Source organism: Peromyscus eremicus, chromosome 3, assembly GCF_949786415.1.
Source record: "Peromyscus eremicus chromosome 3, PerEre_H2_v1, whole genome shotgun sequence".
Lineage (NCBI taxonomy): Eukaryota > Metazoa > Chordata > Mammalia > Rodentia > Cricetidae > Peromyscus > Peromyscus eremicus.
In genome coordinates, this window is record NC_081418.1 from 140,862,589 (window position 1) to 140,885,003 (window position 22,415).

The 22,415-nt window shown below is 40.1% G+C and overlaps 2 protein-coding genes across 2 annotated transcripts; both read right to left on the reverse strand.

The window, feature by feature from the left end:
• Positions 1-856: 856 nt before the first annotated feature.
• Positions 857-1,783, reverse strand: LOC131906531 (taste receptor type 2 member 114-like). Its single transcript, XM_059257148.1, has one exon. The coding sequence runs from the start codon at positions 1,781-1,783 to the stop codon at positions 857-859; it is 927 nt and encodes a 308-aa protein (XP_059113131.1).
• Positions 1,784-21,205: 19,422 nt separating this feature from the next.
• LOC131906532 (taste receptor type 2 member 104-like) lies at positions 21,206-22,132 on the reverse strand. The gene has a single exon (XM_059257149.1). The coding sequence runs from the start codon at positions 22,130-22,132 to the stop codon at positions 21,206-21,208; it is 927 nt and encodes a 308-aa protein (XP_059113132.1).
• Between the last annotated feature and the right edge of the window lie 283 nt (positions 22,133-22,415).

Here is a 22,415-nt window from a genome sequence, read left to right on the forward strand (position 1 = left end):
GTATGTGTGGGAAACCCCAAGGCGGAACATTGCACACCTCACACAGGTTCTCTCACTTGTTTATTCCTTTGTGCTTTGGTCAGACACTGTTAGGTCTTTTGACAGTGCTCTTCAGCAGAATCTATCCTCACTTCTAATTGACCTACAACCACTTCATTTCAGATCACTGTATTTGTAGAGTATGGACACTACTTACATCAGTGCTTTGAGCCTTTCTTTCTCAGATAATATAGAGCCTTTTCTTCCACCCTGTTTCTCTAGTTAATTTTCAAATAGCCAGATCTGCTGTTGTGACCATTGCTACTGCATCAGGCATCCAGTAACATGACCTTCAGGATTTAGTGGGTAAAAATCATAGTAAGTTTGTAAGAAATAAACTTGCACACAAAAGAAACATTTCTTTCTGTTCTTCAGTTCCATTTTTTAAATGTCAAGAGCAATCACATCTGTCTGTCTTGGTTTCCTTTACCTTTGGTCTTCCTATGGAAGAGTGTCAACCATCCAGAGAAGCCAAGTAAATCACAACAAAGCCTTATTCCACTAGTTAGGCTCACCTCAAGGTTTTTTGATTTTTTTAAGCATGGACTAGTCTATAATCAATACTTTTGCTCTAGTGTGTGTGGGAAGTAGTTGCAGACTCTAGAGACTCAATGAGCAAATGACTTTTCACACTGAAATAAATCTTTCCAGAGAGAGAGGTTCCTTAAGAGGCAGTAGAACATTTCAGAAGACTCCAATAATGTTTAATAATAGTGTTAAAAATCAGCACAAAAACACAGTGCAAATAAAAATGGTCTTTAAGGTTTTTTTTTACTGGATTATTGCAGACCATTCATTTTTCTTTTCTTCCAGACTATCATGTGGCTCTGGCTCTGAGATCTCTTCCTTTCTCACAGCGCTTTAATCTTTGCAATACCCTCACAGAGGATTGTTTCAGTTGGCTGTTTGTTAGAATTAGGATTAAGGAGTGACAGCAAGGATACATGCATGCAATTGTTAAACCAAAAATAAATAGCAGTTTGTTTTCTGGAATAAACAAACACGATAGATCTATGGCAATACCTATGAAATACAATATATAAAGGATGATAAAAGAAATTAAAATTTTCATGGCTTTCACATGAGCTTCTGTGTTGAGGTCTCTGAATCCTGAGACATGTGATTGCATCCTCCTGCTGTGTCTCCAAAGCGAAATAATTAACAGGAAGCTTGCAGTTAGTGCCACCATAAAATAGAAAATGACTCCCGCATTCACAAAAACATAGTCAATAATTAACTCACTTTTCTTAATGGGGACCTGTTGGGATGTGTTTCTTTTGTCATCTTGAATCAACTTCCCAAGTAGTGGAAAAGAAAGTAACCATGTTATAAGCAAGCATCCTATCAGGAAGATAAAGACCACATTAATTCTCCTCTTCAACCAGAGGAACATATGGTGGGAAAAATTTGCTATCTTTAGAAAATAGAAGACACTGAGGCTGGTGGCAAACAAGACACTCAAGTTGTTGATAATGAGCCATAGATAACTGATGTGTTCAGTTAGATTGACAAAAGAAGGCAACTGTCCTGAAAATAACTTTGCATATGCATCTATAATTAATAGCAACACAAGACAGATCCTGGAAATTGTCAAGCCGGAGATAATGAAGCCAATCTTAGACAATTTCTTATTCTTGATATAGTCATTGCAATTCACAAATCCAATAAATACATCCCCTAGAATTCCCAGCACTGACTCAGTAGTTGAAATAAAAAGGAGGATGCCTTCTGCTGCACTCAGCATCTCCACCAATTCCTAAAATTGTGCCTACTGCAGCTATTGGAGATTACCTGCTATTGAATATTTCGTAGACTGGCTGCTTGATGGAGTTTTTATGCTGATTTTATTTTTTTCATAAATAAAGATTTCAAATTGTTTCAAGAATGTATTGTGATGGGATCACAATTGTCTCCCCTGAGTTCCCTCTGCTTGCTTCTATAAAGCCTAGCCTGTCTACATGAATGTCTGTGTTCTAAAATTCCTCCTTGCCATTTGTTAATAAGCAAATGAAAGATTCTGTTTCATGAGTTTTATTTCCCCTCCTGAGTCTATTTTGCATTAAATAGATTGAATTGTGGAGTAGGAGGAGTGTCAGATATACTGAGAGGATTCAAAACAACAAAAATCAATTTTGCATTTCTTTCTCAATATTGGATCATCATGAGCTGGGCATGGTGGCATAGGCCCGTAGCCCCAAGATCCTTTGATACTGATACAGGGGCATCACTTGACCTACAGGTTTAAGGCTAAGTAACATAACCACACAACTCCTTTGAATAAAAGATATCCTATCACCACAAAATCAAGAAGAAAAATGGAAAACAAAAAGGAAAAAATCATAATTTGTTTATAAACAGTTTAAAGATATTAATAAAAATAGTATATAAAATTGTCATGACCATAAACACTACAAAAAACTGATTTAATTTTGTTGAGTCTTCACTTCAAAAGAGGGTATTCTTGGAGAATTTCATATATATACACAATGGAATTTCTACCCCCTCAACTCCTGTAGGCTCCCATTCAACATGCCCCTATCTAACCTCACATCTTGTTCTTTTATTTAATGACCCATTAAGTCCAAATAGTGCCCCCAAACATGCATTGGTGTGGGGCCATCCACTAGAGTATATGTAAACTGCCAGTGGCCATAGCCCTAAAGAAGAATGAGGCTGCCTCCTTCACCCCATAGCTCCTCAGGCATATGTTCAGAAGTGTTCCTCTGCTATTAATACTGCTATTAGTACTGACATTTGGACTGGCTTAATCTTATGTAGGCTTTGTGTTGATAACCATAGCTGCTTAGAATCCATGAATGCAATAACCATATCACATCCATAAAACTCTTTCACAGCATTCTTGTCCATCAGTTTGCTCTTAAAATCTTCCTACCTCTTCTGAAAGTTCCCTGAGCCTTAGTTGGGGAGATGGCAAAGATAGTTCATTTAGAAGTAGGCCCTCACAGTCACTTTTTCTTAGTACATTTATCAGCTACAAGCCTGCATTAGCTGTTACCCACTGCAAAAGGAAACTTTTCTGATCAAAGTTAAGAGACACTCATCTCTATTGGTATAAACAAAATTAGAAGGCAATTTGACAACACATTTATCAAATCAATAACAGCAGATTATACTCTACAGCTCAGGCCACATTTTGAAACAGATGTGTGGTCCCAAGCATTAATTTCCTTTGGTGAAGTAGGCATCATTCCAATCAGAAAGTAATTGGTTACCCCATATCTGGTACTATTATATCAGTATACATATCTTGCCTGGTAGCTGGTATTTTAGCAAAGAGGGTTCTGTGGTCATGTATTAGTCAGGGTTCTGTAGAGTATCAGAGTATAGAATGAGTCTCTCTCTTTCTATGTATAAAGGGGATTTATTAGAATGGCTTACAGGATTTGGTATAGCTAATCCAACAGTGGCTAGCTGTGAACAAAAAGTCCAAGCATAAAGTAGTTACTCAGTCTATGAGGATGAATGTCTCAGCTGGTCTTGCAGCTGGAATCCTAAAAAAGTAGCCTGTAGTGCCAATTAAAAATGGACTTACTGGCAAGGTGAGAATAATCAGGCAAAGACCAAAAGCTTCCTTCTTCCATATCCTTATGTAGGCTTCCAAAAGAGGAAGGTGTGGCTCACATTAGAGGTGGGTTTTCCTAGCTCAAATGATCTAGATTAAAGATGTCTCAAAGATCTGGATTAGAAGTGGATCTTCCCACTTTAAATTAAGTAAAAATACCTCACAAGTGTGCCTTCCATGTTTGGGTTTTAGTTAGTTCCAGATGTAGTCAAGTTGAAAACCAAGAATAGCCACCACAAGTCTACTCCTTGTCAACTGGACACAAAATCATATCTCTTTATGTCATGATTAATTTCTAAATGAAACAAATAACCAGGACATATTCATGTCAGAATGGAGTAGTCACCTGAAGTAGTCCTCTGATCTGACTGGGAGCGAATCTACCTTGCAGGCAGGAGCAGGGAGAAGGCCATGTGACCCTTCCCCCTTTCCTTATAAGAAGTCATATACAACCGCAAGAAGTACCGCCTCCTTCGGGCCCTATAGCCCAAGGTCATGGGCAGAGCAAATACCAGGTTAGTTGATTTTGTGAGTTTTCTTGTGGTGTCCTTGACACTTCTGGTTCCTACAATCCTTTCTACCCCTCTTCTGTAGGATTTCCAAAACTCTGCCTAACATTTGACTGTGGATCTGCATCTGTTTCCATCAGTTGCTGGATGAAGCCTCTCTGATGACAATTTGGATAGGCACCAATCTGGTCACAGGAGATGGCCAGTTCAGGACATGTATGTATCTGCTATTGCTAGGAGTCTTAGCTGGGGCCAGTTCAGGACACGTATGTATCTGCTCTTGCTAGGAGTCTTAGCTGGGGTCATCCTTGTAGATGTCTGGGTGATTCCCTTGCACCAGGTTTTTACTCTTGTGGGATGAACTCATCAGGATAGTCTTTCCTCTCATTGTTGCCTTCCATTCTCCCCTCACAGCCCCCACATCCATGTTCTCATCCTTCTATTCTCCCCTCACAGCCCCCACATCCATGTTCTCATCCTTCCATTCCCCCCTTCACAGCCCCAACATCCATGTTCTCATCCTGTTATCTGGGCTCTGAGCTGAGCTCGGGATCAGCAAGGTTACTGTGAGCATGACAAACAAAATCATGGAAGAGGCTCTGGAGCTTTTCCCAAGTCTATGCTGTAGAGAGCAAGGCAGCTTCCTCAATAAGGAAAAGTAAAACGAATGATGCCTTTGAACTCTAACTGGGTGTCCACTACATCTTGTATCTTTCACACTAGGATGTCCTGCACATCTTACTTCTCTTTGGGATTTTAGCCCAGCAGGATGGGGTGTGGAGGAGCTTTATAGTGTCATTTCTAAAAGGTACAATTTGTAACATGGATAGCATTGTTAAAAATGCACTCTTTAAGAAATTCAGGCAGATAAAATAATTTAAATCCATATAGTATTTTCATTTCTGACTGGTTCTACTGACTGTGAAATTGCATGTAATTTTGTTCAGTTTGTGTTGAGGGGTAGATACGTGTGCATGGAGGGTGTCTGTATACTAGCAGTAGTTCTAAAGACTCTAATTAGATTGTATGTAGCTTAATTAATTTAACCCCAAATGAAGATGTTCAATAATTCTGTTGCTATGGCAAAGACTCCATCTATTATGATATATATCCCTATATATATGATATTAAGATAAGCTTGGATAATAAGTCATTTCTGATCAATTGTGTAATGGCTTTGAACACTACAACAAGAACAAAGAAATACCACAAGGTTCACTCCATGTCTCCTCATACCATGAGATTATCCCAGAGTCAAAGAACTCAGATTTAATCAAAGACTTTGAATAGATGGCTTAACATCCTTTGTTCTTATTAATATCATTAAGGTTAGTATAATAGAAGTAGCCAAGGAATGCACTGTGGGGTTTCTAGTGTGGAGCAACATGAATACATGTTTCCTAGAATGAATGATTGTGTTTCATGACTATAAGACTTTTTATAATATTCCACTCTTTCCTAGTATGTTCCATTGGGTTGTATTTGGACTTTAGTACTTCTAGGAATTTATTTTTGTCATTACCACCATAATTGTAGACCACAATTAAGTACCTGATTAAGTTGTTCTCATATAATCTTTACACAATCTATTCTATGGTATGTTTATTCTACTTTGTAAACATGTTCTATACCTTTTTTTCCACATTGGTCTTCTGTAAGAGAATTTTTTTCTCCCATAACAATCTGATTCGTCCTCATCTTGTGAAAAGGATGTGTTGAATATTCTTAGTTCTTTTTTTCCTTTTTATTTATTCTATGTTACATCATGTATCTTGATCCTACTCATTTCCCTGTCCCTTTACACCTGCCTTTCACCTGCACCTGCCCCGCCAAATAAAATTTAAGAGAAAAAAGGAAATAAATAAAAAAATTAAAAAGGGAAAAAAATAAAAAATCTCGTCATGGAAACTGCAGTTTGACACCATGAGTCATGCCATAAACCCCTTTGTCCATATTTATCTTTACTTGAAAGTGTTCATTGCAAAGAGTCATTGGTCTAGTTCGAAGCCTCTGGTTTCTACTACACTATCAATGTCGGTCCCTCACTAGAACTCTTCCTGGATATCCTGTTTTTGCCCTGTGTTGTGGAGATCCTGCAGCTTTGGGTTTGTGGGTCAGTCCTTTCATGTGCTCTAATAGATCATAGATGGAGTAGATGTTGAGGAAGGCCAAATCATAACCCTGGTTCTGGGCCTGGAAACTGTAGGATTGATCTCCCAGATGAGAAATAAGGACAGCTCTCCCATGCTTACAACTTTAGGGTTGGCGCACCCACACTTATGACCACAGGGCCAGCTCTTCTATCTGCCTCAGGCATTGATGGGTTAGGGGAGGGCATGTTTCCCTTGCCTATGCCACTATAAGACGGATAAGAAATGGGGACAGCTCTCCCATGTTCATGACTTTGGAGCGGGCTCACCCACACCTGCCCTAACATGGTTGGTTCTATTGTGCTGCCCTAGTGAGGTGCGGGGCCTGCTCTGTCAAGTGTTGCAGCTGGTGGGGGTCAGGGACGGCTCTCTGGCTCTTATGACCACAGGGCCAGCTCTCCCATCTGCCTCAGACATTGCTGGCTGCGTGGGTGGGTGGGGAGGGCAACTTCACACCCCCCCTCCTTGCTGCCTCAAGACAGATGAGAAATGGGGTCAGTTCTCTCATGCTTACAACTTTGGGGCTTGCTCACTCACACCTTCTCTAACAGGGTTGGTTCTATTGGGCTGCCCCTAGCGAGGTGTGGGGCCTGCTCTCCCAAGTATTGCAGCTTTTGGGAGTGGGGCGGGGACAGTTTTCCCATTGTTCCTTCAGGGTCAGCTCTCCTACCTGCCTTAGGCATTGATGGGTGGGGATGGGAAAAGGACATCTCTCCCCATCCCATGCCCCCAGGTAGCAGATGAGGGGTGGGGCTAAGTCTCCCATGCTCGTATTCTCCGGGTTAGCTCACCCGTGCTTTCATCAAGAGGGTCATCTTCGATGTGCCGCCCAGACAAAGTGCAGGGCTTGCTTTCTTGTGTGCTGTCGCTGGTCAAGAAGTAAGCTCCCTCACCATCTCAGCCCACACCCTTCCTCTCTCTCTCATCTCTTTAGATAAGCCTTTTCCGCAGGAACTGAACCATTCTGTCTGTCTGTCTCTCCCATAAAACACCATCCCATAATCTGCTCACTTTAATAGTGTCCATCTGGTTGGTGCTGCAAGGTACCATGTGGGTCTGTTTTCTTCTCGGAGCCTGGGGTGGACAGCCCCAGGGCTGTGTGTGAGTCTCTTTGTCCCACTCAGGTCACCATGATGCTGAGCTGGGTCATGCTTCCTCATAACAAAGAGACCATTATAGTGCCCAACTGCCTGGTGCCATATGGGCTCCTGATTGATGCATTTGGCTGTGTCTGCCCAACCTGGCCACATGGTATGGGGTGGGGGCTTTGCTGGAGTCTGACTGTGGGCTACGGTTAGAATCCCCAGCCCTTGCTTATACTCGCTATTCTTTTCAAAAATTTTTATACTTTTTTCTCCTTTTTATTTATTCTTTGTGTCTTTTACATCATGCATCCCATTCCATTTCCCCCTTCCTTTGTATCCACTCTCTGCCTTTACAACCTCCCCCATAAAATAAAATAAAATGATATTTAAGAGAAAAAAAAAGAGAGAAGGAAAAAGTTAATCTCATCATGAAAGCTGTAATGTAACATAGTGAGTCACACAGTAAATCTTTTTATCCATATATCTTTGCTTGAAAGTGTTCATTGCTAAGAGTCATTGGTCTGGTTCAAGGCCTCTGGTTTCTGCTACACTATCCATGCAGGACCCTCACTGGAACTCTTCTTGGTTATCCTGCTATTAACTTGTGTTATGGAAAGCCTGCAGGTTTGGGTCTTCAGGACCTGTCCCTTCATATGCTCCAGCAGATCACAGTTGGGGTGGGCTAACTCATAACCCTGGTTCTGCGCCTGAGTAGTTGCAGGGCTGGACAGCCCACTAGCTCTCCCTTGTTCTCATCACTAGAGTGAGTTCTCCTGCATTGCCCTGTCAAGTTCAACCCTTGCAGCCAGTTCTCCTGATTTCATGCCCTCAGAGCCAGATCTCCCACAGCTACACCTTTAGGGTCAGCTCTGCTGTTTGCCCAAGCATGTCTCCCAAATGCTGCAGCTGATGAGGGGTTTGGCCAGCTTTCCTGCTGTTATGACCTCAGGACCAGATCTCCCACCTGCCTCAGTCATTGACGGGTGGGGCAGGGAAGGGCATCTCTTCCCTGCCCATGTGACCACATGACAGGTGAGTAATGGGGACAGCTCTCAAAAAGACTAGATAGTTACAATTCCCTTAGTTATAATAAAAGATAAGTTAGATATGAAACCTCAGACTCACAAATATAGGATAGATAGGATATCTTCTTTAATTTTGCCAAATACAAATAGACTAGATATTATAAATAGACTAGGTATTGTAACTGTAATTCTTGCTTGATAATTGTTTTGTTATATGTAATTTTACTATGTTAAAGTTAAAATCTCCCTTTTTTAAAAATTTTTATTTTGCAATACAATTAAGTTCTACATATCAGCCACAGATTCCCTTGTTCTCCCCCCTCCCACCCCCCTCACCTTCCCCCTAGCCCGCCCCCCATTCCAATCTCCTCAAGGGCAAAGACTTCCCCACAGACTGAGATCAACCTGGTGGACTCAGTCCAGGTAGGTCCAGTCCCCTCCTCCCAGGCTGAGCCAAGCGACCCTGCATAGGCCCCAGGTTTCAAACAGCCGACTCATGCAATGAGCACAGGACCCGGTGCCACTGCCTGGATGCCTCCCAAACAGATCAGGCCAATCAACTGTCTCACCCACTCAGAGGGCCTGATCCAGTTGGTGACCCCTCAGCCATTGGTTCATATTTCATGTGTTTCCGTTTGTTTGGCTGTTTGTCTCTGTGCTTTATCCGACTTTGGTCTCAACAATTCTCTCTCATATAAACCCTCCTCATTCTCCCTAATTGGACTCCCAGAGATCTACCTGGGGCCTAGTCATGGATCTCTGCATCCAGATCCCTCAGTAGTTGGATGAGGTTTCTAGCACAACAATTAGGGTGTTTGGCCATCCCATCACCAGAGTAGGTCAGTTCGGACTGTCTCTCGACCATTGCCAGCAGTCTGTTGTGGGGGTATCTTTGTGGATTTCTGTGGGCCTCTCTAGCACTTTGCTTCTTCCTATTCTCATGTGGTCTTCATTTACCATGGTCTCCTATTCCTTGTTCTCCCTCTCTGTTGTTGATCCAGCTGGGATCTCCCACTCACCCAAGCTCTCTTTCCCTCGCCCCTCGCCCTTCACTACCCCCACTCATGTCCAGGCTGTTCATGTAGATCTCATTCCATTTCTCTGTAATTGGGCGATCCCTGTGTCTTTCTTGAGGTCCTGTTTTCCAGGTAGCCTGCCTGGTGTTGTGAGTAGCAGTCCAGTCATCCTTGTTCCACATCTAGTATCCTGTTATGAGTGAGTACATACCATGTTTGTCTTTCTGAGTCTGGGATACCTCACTCAGGATGATTTTTTTCTAGGTCCATCCATTTGTCTGCAAACCTCATGATGTCATTGTTTTTCTCTGCTGAGTAGTATTCCATTGTGTATATGTACCACATTTTGTTTATCCATTCTTCAGTTGAAGGGCATCTAGGTTGTTTCCATGTTCTGGCTATTACAAACAATGCTGATATGAACATAGCTGAACGAGTGCTCTTGTGGTGTGGTTGAGCATTCCTTGGGTATATGCCCAAGAGTGGTATAGCTGGATCTTGGGGGAGATGGATTCCCAATTTTCTAAGAAATCGCCATATTAATTTCCAAAGTGGTTGTACAGGCTTGCATTCCCACCAGCAGTGGAGGAGAGTTCCCCTAGCTCCACATCCTCTCCAGCATAAGGTGTCTTCAGTGTTTTTGATCTTAGCCATTCTGACAGGCATAAGGTGGTATCTCAGAGTTGTTTTGATTTGCATTTCCCTGATGATTAGGGATGTTGAGCAATTCCTTAAATGTCTTTCAGCCATTTGAGTTTCCTCTGTTGAGAATTCTCTGTTTAGTTCTATAGCCCATTTCTTAATTGGACTGTTGGGCATTTTGATGTCTAATTTCTTGAGTTCCTTATATATTCTGGATATCAGTCCTCTGTCAGATGTGGGATTGGTAAATATCTTTTCCCATTCTGTAGGCTGTAGGAAGTAGTCTTGAACACATTGGCATAGGAGACCACTTTCTAAATAGAACACCAGTAGCACAGACACTGAGAGAAACAATCAATCAATGGGACCTCTTGAAACTGAGACGCTTTTGTAGGGCAAAGGATACGGTCAACAAAACCTACCTTTTTGAAAAAAAAAAGTAAAGGGGAAGTGTTGTGGATATTGCTCTGTATGCTATGAATGTGTTGCTCTGATTGGTTAATAAATAAAGTGCTGATTGTCCAGAAGCCAGGCAGGAAGTATAGGCAGGACAAAGAGAGAGGAGAATGCTGGGAACAGGAGGGCTGAGTCAGGAGATGCTGCCAGCTGTCACCATGAGAAGCAAGATGTGAAGGCAGAACTGGGAAAAGGTACCAAGCCACATGGCTAAACATATATAAGAATTATGGGTTAATTTAAGTGTAAAAGCTAGTCAGTAGTTATCCTGAGCTAATGGCCAAACAGTTTTAATTAATATAAGCCTCTATGTATTTACGTAGGTGCAAGCAGCCACAGGGCTGTGGGAGCTGGGCAGGAATAGGATAACTTCAGCTAAAAAAGCAGGAAGTGCAAGCAAGTGACTTCCAAAAAATGCAAGGAATGACAGAAACACCAGGCTGTCTGGACAGTCATTCAAGGACTCTCTGAATTGTCAGGGCATCTACTTTTGGCTACAGGCCTAGAATATCTGACAAACCATTTTTAGAAGCAGGGAAATTTTGAAAGACTGTTCTACCCTGTCTTGGCAAGGTTCAGCAGTTGCTTTTCCTGTTTCCTGCTTGTCCAGGATGGACAGTGTGCATACTGTTAGCAGCTGAGGCAAGGACAGTTCTATGCCCAACAGGCTATATTTTTCAAGAAGAAGACAAATTCCATATGGAGTGTCTTTGATGCCCAACATCCTCTCAGGAGTAGATCGGTGCTGCCAGGAGAAATCGTGTTTCACATCAACAGAATTCTAAGTTATTAAAACATTTAAATGCCATATTCTCCAGGTCTATGAAGTGTGTAAAGATTACCTATCCATCTTACACATATTTCTCTATGTCTAGGAAATCTAACTAACAAAGCTATAAGTATGACAAGCATGGGTGACTTAGTCTATAATTATTATCAACCTAAATAGTCTGAAGACTGAAGTTTCACATTATAAAAATAAATAATCTGTAAACATATGCACAGTATAAAAACAATGACCTCAAATTGTGACAATATATGAAACATCTCAGTCAGAGGTAGAAATGTATAGTGCAATATGATAACAATATCCTTAATACATATCAATATACAAAATATCCTGAACAGAGGTAGAATATACAGCATGACAAATATAATTTACATGTGTATCAATATACAAAAATATTTTAAACAGGAGTTTATTTTAAACATATAAACAATATTAAAATATAATTTTGAATTTGTATCAATATACAAATTATCCTAAAGAGTAATAGAAATATAATTTTACATTTGAATCAATATATAAGAATTCACACCAATGCAAATTATCTAAAGCTGATAGTTTGCTAAATTAGATTACAAGTAGATACAATAATCTACCTTATCCTATTCTATCTATTCCCCCTTTTTAAAAGAGATTCCTGAGTCTAAACTTTATTGATCTCCCCCCAACCCTATTAACTTACAACCAACTCCTAAAAGATGACAATTATCCATAACCCTAAGGAAATAAAATGTGCTGGGAGAGGGGTTGTTATTTTTTTAGAATTACTTCCTGATGTCTAGGGGGTGATGGTATCTCTTTGAGATCCTGTAAGAAAACTAAAACAGTGGTTAAATCTCATTAAGACTAGCTGTAACATTTGTAGCCAGTCTCAGACTAATGGGCAGGCTTATCTGAAGTTCTGGCTATAGGTGTCAGATGGTGGACCGCCTCAGCCAGCCACCTTGGAATTGTCTTGAGCAATTTGTACTACAAAGCTAATCTTTGAGTGGTGTTTATTGGCTCAATGGCAACATCATGGACCAGGTAGAATTGTTTCTTTTTGAGACTTCAGAGATCACTGTTAGGAAAACTTTATTGTTCACTGTTGAATACTTAAACATTATTAATATCAAAATGGAAAGTTTAAATTTTAGGATATCACTATATCTAAAGAAAGGTTGAAAAGAGTCAAGAATAAATATGGGGAGAAATAGAATTTCAACAATTCAAAAAATTCCCAAATTTTTGGATTTTTTCTGTCTCACACTAGGTGGCTCTTCTGATATGAGACAGAAACTCTTAATTATCTTTTGACAGTATGATTGGATTTAGAGAAGGAGAGAACCATGCTCCAACTCCAAAGCCAGCTTTGATTATAATTGAGTCAGGACTACAACTTTTGAGAGAGTAAATTAATGTTTAAGTAGTGATATTTTACCCTGCAAGAATATTGGTACCATTAGGTCAGATTTTTCTTTGCTTGGTAATTTATTTTTAGATAGTTTTTTCTTCTTCCTTAGATGTCTGCATGTCCAAGGTCTTTTGACTTTTTGAAGATGGTTACTTCTATTTTTCTGTAAAGACAAAAGCAGAACCCTGCCCTGACCCTTGTTTGGTGAGTTTTCCTTACAACTTGTAGAATTGTCACATCGGTGGATGACCTATCATTTCTCCTTATCAAGATGTTTTTCTTGTTCAAATCAAATATTTCTTAATTTTGATGGTATCGTAGCTTTTTGTCTCCTATGGAAACAAAGATGAAACCCCTCCCCCAATGTAACACATATCCTGGTTTCCATATTGAGGTCAGCACATCTTTAAAGTACACAGCTGATTTAACTCAGTAGTTTTGTTTTTAATTGTCTAATGTCTCTCCACAGCTGTTCTTCCTTTCTCATTAATATTAAGAAAATTCAAAGTTAATAAGGCATTAGGCTATTGACAAAATTATTAAGGCCACTCCATATAGTTAAAAGGAGATTTATTTAATGGTGTAACTTACAAATTAAGGGATAGATAGGTCGCGGGGTCTGGGGAAGGTGTATCGCAGTCCAGCGGTGTTCTCTGGAGCTCTGCTCAGTCCACCTCCACCGTTCAGGGTCCCGGAACAGAGAGAGCGCTGGCCCATCCTGATCTCGGGTCTCTCTCTTGGCCCCGCCTTATAGGCATGACAGTTGCTGAAGCCTCAATGGGGGTTGGAACTTCCAGATCAAAGCTGGAATGGGTACCCACTACATTAGGCAATCTATATTTAGGGGTTTTAATTCCCCCTTTCTGTTTATTAAGCATTTCTTTTAAGATATGATTAGCTCTTTCAACAACTGCTTGTCCTGTAGGATTGTGTGGTATACCTATAATATGCTTTACATTATAATATGCAAAAACTGTTTCATTTTACTGGCATTCTTCTAGTGCGTCTGATGGGATGCACCTTGGTTGAAGCAGGGAAATTTTCAAAAGATAGAGTTTAGATCCATATCAGGCAGCGGATAGGCCAATTGGCTGCTGCCCTGTAAGGGGCTGCTGGGTTAGCCACAAACACTGTGCGCCACTTGAATCATGAACCAAAAGGGTGTACATAAGAATACATATCAATTTATTAATGGGTGCGATGGGAATACAGACTCACCGGTTCAGGATAAGGTAGGTCCAGGTGCAGAGTCCTTCCACTTTATCTGGGAAAGATGGGGATTGAGACATCACCACTTCATGCTGCCTGACTTGGTCTCCACAACCCAAGAGAAAGTGAGACCCCTATCTTCCCTTTTAAGAGGTCACAAGAAGCACTGACTCTATCAGGCCAGGTAGCCCAAGGTCATAAGTGGAGCGAATACCCACTATATAGAATGATATCACCTTAGGGCTAGTATTAATATAATGTCTATACAGCTATGATGTGTACCTATGCACTCAATAGATGTTAGCTGTTATTACTACTACTGCTCAGAAGTTCCTCTCCATATGATATTGGTGGGCTTGTGGTTTCTGAAAGGCAGAAACCACCTGTGAACTTGTAATCATAGAAATCTGAAGAGAAATAAAATACAAACTCATGCAGCTGGTCTCAATGGTGGCAGGACTCCTACAAGCTGGCTGGAGCCCTGCTTTCTAGGCACAGAGGCAACTTGACCTTAGCTAGGCAGCTGCATTACACAAGCTTTCCCTGTAAGATTTTCTCCTCTTTCCATCTCTTCTGTGAGTTAGATCACTGCTACAAACAGGGAGTTGTCTTAATTTGACACTAAACCTGCATCATGATAAAGGTCTAGCGGGAGCCAGGTCCAGCAGCCAAAACATAATCCATTTTCTTGATGCTCCCATAGAGAACCAGTATCCTTGGTAAATCTGTAGTTACTTCAACTCCCAGCCTTCAGTGGGTGAAAAATGTCTACTGCGAGGCTCTGTTGAGAATCACATAGTAGGACATTTCTGTGGAATCACATTGCACAGTATTAGACATTTCTGCTAACGCAATCAGCAGATTTCCAGTACTCTTCAAGGATCTGACAGGGTGAGGAATCTAATGTGTACATGAGCATTTTCCTTAGAGTCAAACAGTCCATTTTCTGGCACAAATCCATATTTGGGCCTCAGAAAAGGCAGCTGGCTCTAGCCTAGAAGACAAAGAACAATCATGGCCTGGGAGGGGGTGACAGGAATTTCTCCCCTGGTCCTCAAAGATAATGGAGCTAATGCCAATGTGTGGTGCACCTGATTTCACAAAAGTCCTTATTCATACACTTCCTCCTAGCATAGCCTGGCTTTTATTGTCCTACTGTCCCTAGTTAGTTTTTCTTAACTTCTTTCCTTGGACATTTTTTAATGTTTCATCATGGTCCTCCCCAATCCCCTCCCTAACGTTCTTTCTCTAGCCCACTATGGGTTACCTCAGGGCCAGGGTAAAGGAATGTATGAAATCCCAGAACTCTTTCTGTGCTATTCCTTCCTCTTGATCACTACCCAAACCTCAGTGAAGCATGATGCTCTACAAGGTCCTGGCAGTCTCTACCTTCTTTGCTCTGACAATGACTTTCCCCAGTTAAGACATAGGTATATGCACCTTGAAATCCTTTGTAGATGGGAGTTGACATTTGTGAGTGTGTGTTTTTGTTGGGATGTGTGGGGCAGATATTGACTTGTGCAAGTTTTAAGTAGAAATTGGATAATGCTATCAATGTGGTCTTAGGTGAGGATAACAGCTGAGTAATTGAGGTATTATTTGGTTGTAAATTTGAATTGACTATGCACATATAGGTAACATGCTTGGTCAGATGGGATCAGTGCAGAATGGCTGAGTGTTTTCTGATGGTCCCCTCCTCACTAGCTGTCAAGGAAGTGGCATGATTCTGTTTAATTACAGTAAAGAGATGGGGGCACCTCAACACAGTAAGCTCCAGCCATGTTTGAGAGCATTGGCAGCCAGTGCTGTCACTGACTGTGAATCTGTGTGGGGCTGGAATGGAAACTTGTACCATGTTGAGGAAGGAAAGAAATAATGTCCCTGTGAACTAGAGAGAAAAAGGACCTAACAACCACAAAGCTTTCTGTTCTAGTTCCTTCTGAATTCAGGCAGTTTCCCAGGAGATCTGACCATTCAACTTTCTGGAAGTGACCTCTCCCTCTCACCTGCCTCTTCCAGGTGACTCTCTCTGGACTGCTCATATAACTGTAGAAAAATGACCTGTCATCCTCATTTTCTCCTGTCAGATGACTCTCACTTTCTGGACTGCTTGAGGGGCTTCCTCATTGCACACACATTTGAGATGAAACAAAGTGAGGAACAGAGAGAGAGAGAGTGATTCTGGTGACTTAGCAGGGTATCATTTCACTACAGTGAAACTAGTCTGTCCTTGTGAAACCCAGTCTGTGCCAAGTAGACCACAATTGTGAAGGTTCTAGGATGTGTTGAAAATGGGTCCTGGACTTAGGCTGTTATATAAAAGGTGTTGGAATGGAACATGTTAGGGTTCTATTCTTGCTTACACATATGACCGGTAGTTTCTTTACACCCTAACCCTTGCAAATTTGTGGTGATATTACGTTCCCCAAAATATTGTGCACCCTAATAAACTTATCTGGGGTCAGAGAACAGAATAGCCACTAGATATAGAGGCCAGAAAATGGTGGCACTCATGCCTTTAATCCTAGCATTCCAGAGGCAGAGATCTGACTGGATCTCTGTGAGTTCAAGGCCACACTGGAAACAGCCAGACATGGTAACAAGAGCCTTTAATCCCAGGAAGTGATGGCAGAAAGCAGAAAGGTATATATGGCGTGAGGACCAGGAACTAGAGCTGGTTAAGCTTTTAGGCTTTTGAGCAACAGTTCAGCTGAGATTCATTCTGGATGAGGACTCTGAGGCTTCCAGTCTGAGGAAATGGGATCAGCTGAGGAACTGGAAAGGTGAGGTGGCTGTGGCTTGTTCTGCTTCTCTGATCTTCCAGCATTCACCCCCCAATACCTGGCTCCAAGTTTGTTTTTATTAATAAAAACTTTTTTTTTTTTTTGGTTTTTTCGAGACAGGGTTTCTCTGTGTAGCTTTGCAACTTTCCTGGAACTCACTTGGTAGCCCAGGCTGGCCTCGAACTCACAGAGATCCGCCTGCCTCTGCCTCCCGAGTGCTGGGATTAAAGGCGTGCGCCACCACCGCCCGGCTATTAATAAGAACTTTTAAGATTCATGCTACAGAAGTTTTGTTTGTGACGTTCAGAAACATGGAAGCATTGCAGAAATCTGGAAGCATTACAAAGATTGGTCTTGACTTTTTCTCCTTTTCCAGTCTGACCAGCACACACGAATAGAGACACAATACAGATGCTATTTCCTCAACTGACCCTCAGAGAAGGCAGGAGTGGGCTCTGATCATATTGCTCTGAGCAGTCGTTAGCCCAGGGACTTTAGCTGTTGAACAGGACTGCAGTGGGACCACAAAACAGTAGTCATTTTATACCTTCCCTTAAACAGAGGGCTGAGGAAGGGAGGAAGGGGTGGAGATGACAGAGACATGCTCACTGGAAAAGACTTGAGCTGTTTTTTTTTGTTTGTTTGTTTTTGTTTTTGTTTTTGTTTTTTTAAAGAAGTCAGCTGAAAGAAATCAAGAAATATTCTAATAGTTGTAGCAGGAATCTTAAAAGTTCTTACTAATAAAATCAAACCTGAGCCAGGTATTGGGGTGAACTGGAAGATCAGAGAACCAGAACAAGCCACATCTAACCTTACCTGGCCAACTTCTCAGCTGGTCTTGTTTCCACAGACTGGAGGCCTCTGTGTCCTCATCCCAATGGCTCTCAGCTGAACTGCTGCTTGAAAGCCTGAAGCTTAACCAGCTAAAAGCTTAACCAGCCAAATGCTTCTAGTTCCTGGTCCTTACACCTTATATATCTTTCTGCCTTCTACCATCACTCCCTGGGATTAAAGGCGTGAGTTACCATGATTGGCTGTATCCTTGAACTCATGGATTTCTGCCTAGCTCTGCCTCCCAAGTGCTGGGATTAAAGGCGTGTGCTACCACTGCCTATCCTCTATGTTTAATATTGTGGCTGTGCTGTCTTTGTACCCCAGATAAGTTTATTAGGGTGCACAATATTTTGGGGAACACAATACCACCACAAATAGTTTGCAGAAATCTTTAAATAAATCTACATTACAACCTGAAAAGAAGAACTACTACAGAAAACATTCAAATAAACTAGACTCAAAATCTCAAAACTCAGGACCAATTCAGCAAACTGAAAAAAAAAAAGTAAGTCAGCACAAACATCTTAGTAAAAACAAGAACTGCAAAGGTATCAGCATTTCAGTTAGCACTTACAAGTCTCTCATTAAGTGAGCTCATCACACATATTTCTCAGATATATTAATTTTTATTAAATTATGTTTTTCTTGCTACAAGAATTATTACCTAGAATCTTTAGAAAATTATAGATCATTTAAAAAAGTAAACTCAAATCACCTGTACTCCTATTATCCAAAGAGAAAAGATATACAGCTTATAGACAGATGTAATCAAAATACCTATGTATTTTTATCATCCACCATCTACCTCTATTCATCTTAACATTAATATGGAAACATGTTAATAATGGCTAGTGAAGTATTTCAAGTATTTATAATCCTTTTCCCTTTTCTACCTTTCTGTTGTCTAATTTCAGGTTCAAGCAATCTATATTATTTTATAGCAAAAATTAAATTATTGGTACAAATGGAACAGGCACCAATGCAACTAAATTAATATGAATAAAAATAGCCACTGAAGAGATCATAAAAATAATAAATACATAAGTTTATGCAAATCACAATACTATTTCTGAAACATCACAAACTAACGGGAAAAAGTCACAATGTACACATAATATAGTGTTAATAGTGTATAAAAAACTTATCAACTGTTAAGAAAACTCTATAACCTGTAAGACTAAGAACAAAATAAATGATCCTAAAATGCATGGGTAATTAGCTAATCATCCTATGGAAGTAAAACCACATATACAATGTGAAGGTGGTTTTGAAAGGTATCATACCCAGAATAGCTTTAAAGTACTAAGTTGAAGTGTTTCTGAGATTACAATAGGATAGATATGTATGCACAATTACAATGTTGCTTTACTCTCTGCAGGAAAAATGACCAGTTCTGCAAGAATTTACCACATTCCTCCCATTAGAATGAGGCTTTAAGTAATTGAAACTGCCACCTGTGCTTGGTCGCTCTGGACATTCAGTCCCCTGCAGTACTCTCCCTCTTTGTCTCTGCACCTTCTCTGCACACGCCACTTTCCAACCCTGATGCCTCTTGTTCCTTCAGTTTTACTCCTAACCTCAGTGACATCTTCTTTTTTCCTAGATATAGTCAGGTAATTTGCTTATTCAATAGTGTATATTAATCATCTAACAGAGTTAGCATTAAAAATATACAGTATATAAAGTTTCAGTGTTCACAATTCACAGTATTTATTTTTATTTATTTTGAAACAGTAGGAAACTGAAGCTGAGTTAAACAATATGATAAAGATATTACCACATACCTGTAAGAGTGCCTATTATAGATACTTCAGAACTCATAATTACGTATAATTTTTAAAATATGAGAAATAAAATAATTCTAATGTAATTTGGATACATGCCATAGATACTCAAACTATGAGCTATACAACTTCTAATGAACCAGTTTGTTGAATTTATTTGCCACTGACTAGTAACATTAAAGGAGCTTTTGTCTTTGAATTTGTTTTGTTTGGTTCTTTTTGTATCATCTCTTATCTTTGTGCACATTCTAAACTTATTAGTTAAAATACAAGTATTGATTTTGAAACCTCCCAGAGAAAATGAACCATGCCTTTGTATACAGAAATATATCCAGGCTTCAGAAAACTGATACACTCTGTAGTTTGTCAAAGACAAACTTAACCTCATATATTAGGTTGTATATAATAATGAAATTCGAAAATGAAGAGATGCCATTGAGTATAAGTTTCTATATACATATGTGCATGTGTGTTTGCATGTGTATATGTATATGCAAACTTCACACATGTTCTACCCTTGGAATATCCTTCTGTGCTTTGGTTAGATACAATGTTAAGTGTTTATTTCTTTATTTATTTATTTATTTATTTATTTATTTATTTATTTTGTTTCTTTTTTTTGTGTGTGTGTGTGTGTATGGGCTTTTCTTTGAATGTGCTTTTCAGCAGAGTCTATCCTCAACACTAACTGATGTAGGATGGACTCATTTCAAAAGACTGAACCAGAAGAGTATGGAGACTCTTTTCATCAGTGCTCTAGTCCTTTTTCCACAGACAGACTCTGCTTCTCTAGTTATTTTTCCACTATTACGACAATTGCTACTACATCAAACACCCACTAGTAATAAGAACTTTGACATTTAATGGTGAAAACAATAGTAATTTTGTGAGAAATAAAACTGCACACAGCAGAAGCGATCTTTTCTGTTCTTCAGCTCTGCATTGTACATGTCAGGGGTGATCACAGATGTCTGTCTTGGTGTCCTTCCTCTGGGTCTTCCTGTGGAAATGGTATCAGTTCTCTAGTCTTTTTTGAATATTTATTTTCACAATGTGAATGCTTATTTTCACAAAAAGGGTTGTGTTAGTCAGAGTTCTCTATAGTCACAGAACTTATGGAATGAATCTCTCTTTCTCTCTCTCTATATATAATATACATAATACATACATACATACATACATACATATATACATGCATATATATGAGAATTTGTTGGAATGACTCACAGGCTGGCATTCAACAATGGCTAGCTGTAAGTGGAAAGTTCAACCATCCAGTAGTTGCTCAGTCCGCAAGGCTGGTTTCGCAGTTGGTCTTCTGTATATGTTGAAATTCAGAGGAACTAGGTTCTATGAAGGAATGGATGTGCCGACAAGGTGAAGGCAAGCAGGCAAGGAACAAACCATTCTTTCTTCCATTGTCCTTATATGCGCTTCCAAAGGATGAATAGTCTTGATTAAAGGTGTGCCTTCTCGCCTCAAGATCAGGATTAAAGGTATATATCATCCCACCTCAAGATCCAGATCAAAAGCTGTTGTCTTCCAGCCTCAAAAACTGAATCACAGATGTGTCCTCTATTTCTGGGTTGTGGTTAATTTCAGATACAGTCAAGTTGACAACCCTCACAAAGGTCTTTACGTAGAAGGGTCTGCAGGCCAATGTTTCTTTCCTGGCAAAAATGAGTGAATAAGCTATAGCATCAGGAGGCTGACTGAGCAACTGAACTTGAATGTGGGATAAAAATCCTACTGCAGAGAAAGAGACCCAAGATATAGTTAAAGCAGTTGTAGGAGATTTAGTGTTTTATATTTGAACTAAAAACTATTTGTAAGGACTAGTGAGTATGAAAAAGGTCTTCAAGGATTTTCTCACCAGATTATACCAGGGTATTCCTTCCCATGACACACTGTTAGGTGCCTCTGAGCTCTCCATTGTCACAGCACTTTAATTGCTGCAGTAACTCCAAAGAGACTTTCTTCAGCTGGTGGTTTGCTAGAATTGGAATAAATGAGTGACAGCATGGATACATGAGCATAATTATCACACCTAGAAAGAACAGCAGTTTTCCTTCTTGCCAAAAGAAACACAATATTTCTATGACCAAACCTGCAAAATACAAGATAAAGAGGATGATAAAAGAAATTAAAACTTTAATGGCTTTCATATGAGCTTCTGTGTTGAGGTCTCGGCATTCTGAGACATTCAATTGCATCTGCTTGTTGTGTCTCCAAAGAGAAATGATTAACAGGAGACTTGTAGTAACAGCTATCATAAAGAGGAAAAGCATTCCAAACTGAAAAAAGACATGATTAATAAGTAGCTCATTTGCCTGTAGGTGAACCTGCCAGGAGATGTTTCTGTATTGCATTTTAATATCATTGGTCATCTTCACAACTTGTGCAACAGCAATAAACAATGAGACAAACAGGAATCCTACCAGAAAGCTAAAAACTCTGTCAGCTCTCCACTTCAGCCAAATAAATATGTAGTGAGAAAAATTTGCTATCTTCAGGAAATAGAAGATGCTGAGGCTGGTGGCAAACCAGACACTCAGGTAATTCATAGTTACCCATAGGTAATTAATGTATTCATATAGCTTGCCATAGGTAAGTTTATGTATAGAGAGTAAGTTTGTATATGTGTCAAAAGTTATTATCCACATGAGACAAATCCGGGACGTTGCCAAGCCAGTGAGAATGAAGCCAATCTTAGAGAGCTTCCTGTTCCTGGCATGCTCTGCGCAGTTCACACATACAATAAATGCATTCCCTAAAACTCCCAGCACTGCTTCACTAGTGGCAATAAAAAGGAAGATGCCTTCCATTGCACTCAGCATCTCTGCAGATCCCTAAGAATGCTTCTGCTGCAGAATATTTCATAGATTGGCTGCCTGATGGAGGAGTGATTTTCTCTTCTTTATTTAATGAAGACATAGAAATGCCCAGGATTGGCCTGTGGTTATATCAGAAATATCTCCATAGGTTTCCTTTTTATTGCTTCTGTAGGACTTATAGTCCATGGAAGGTCAGGAGACTTGCTTGAAATTTGTTAGTAACCAAATGAAAGTTCCAGTTTCATGAATTTTATTGTATCCTCTAAGACTATTTTGCATACAAACA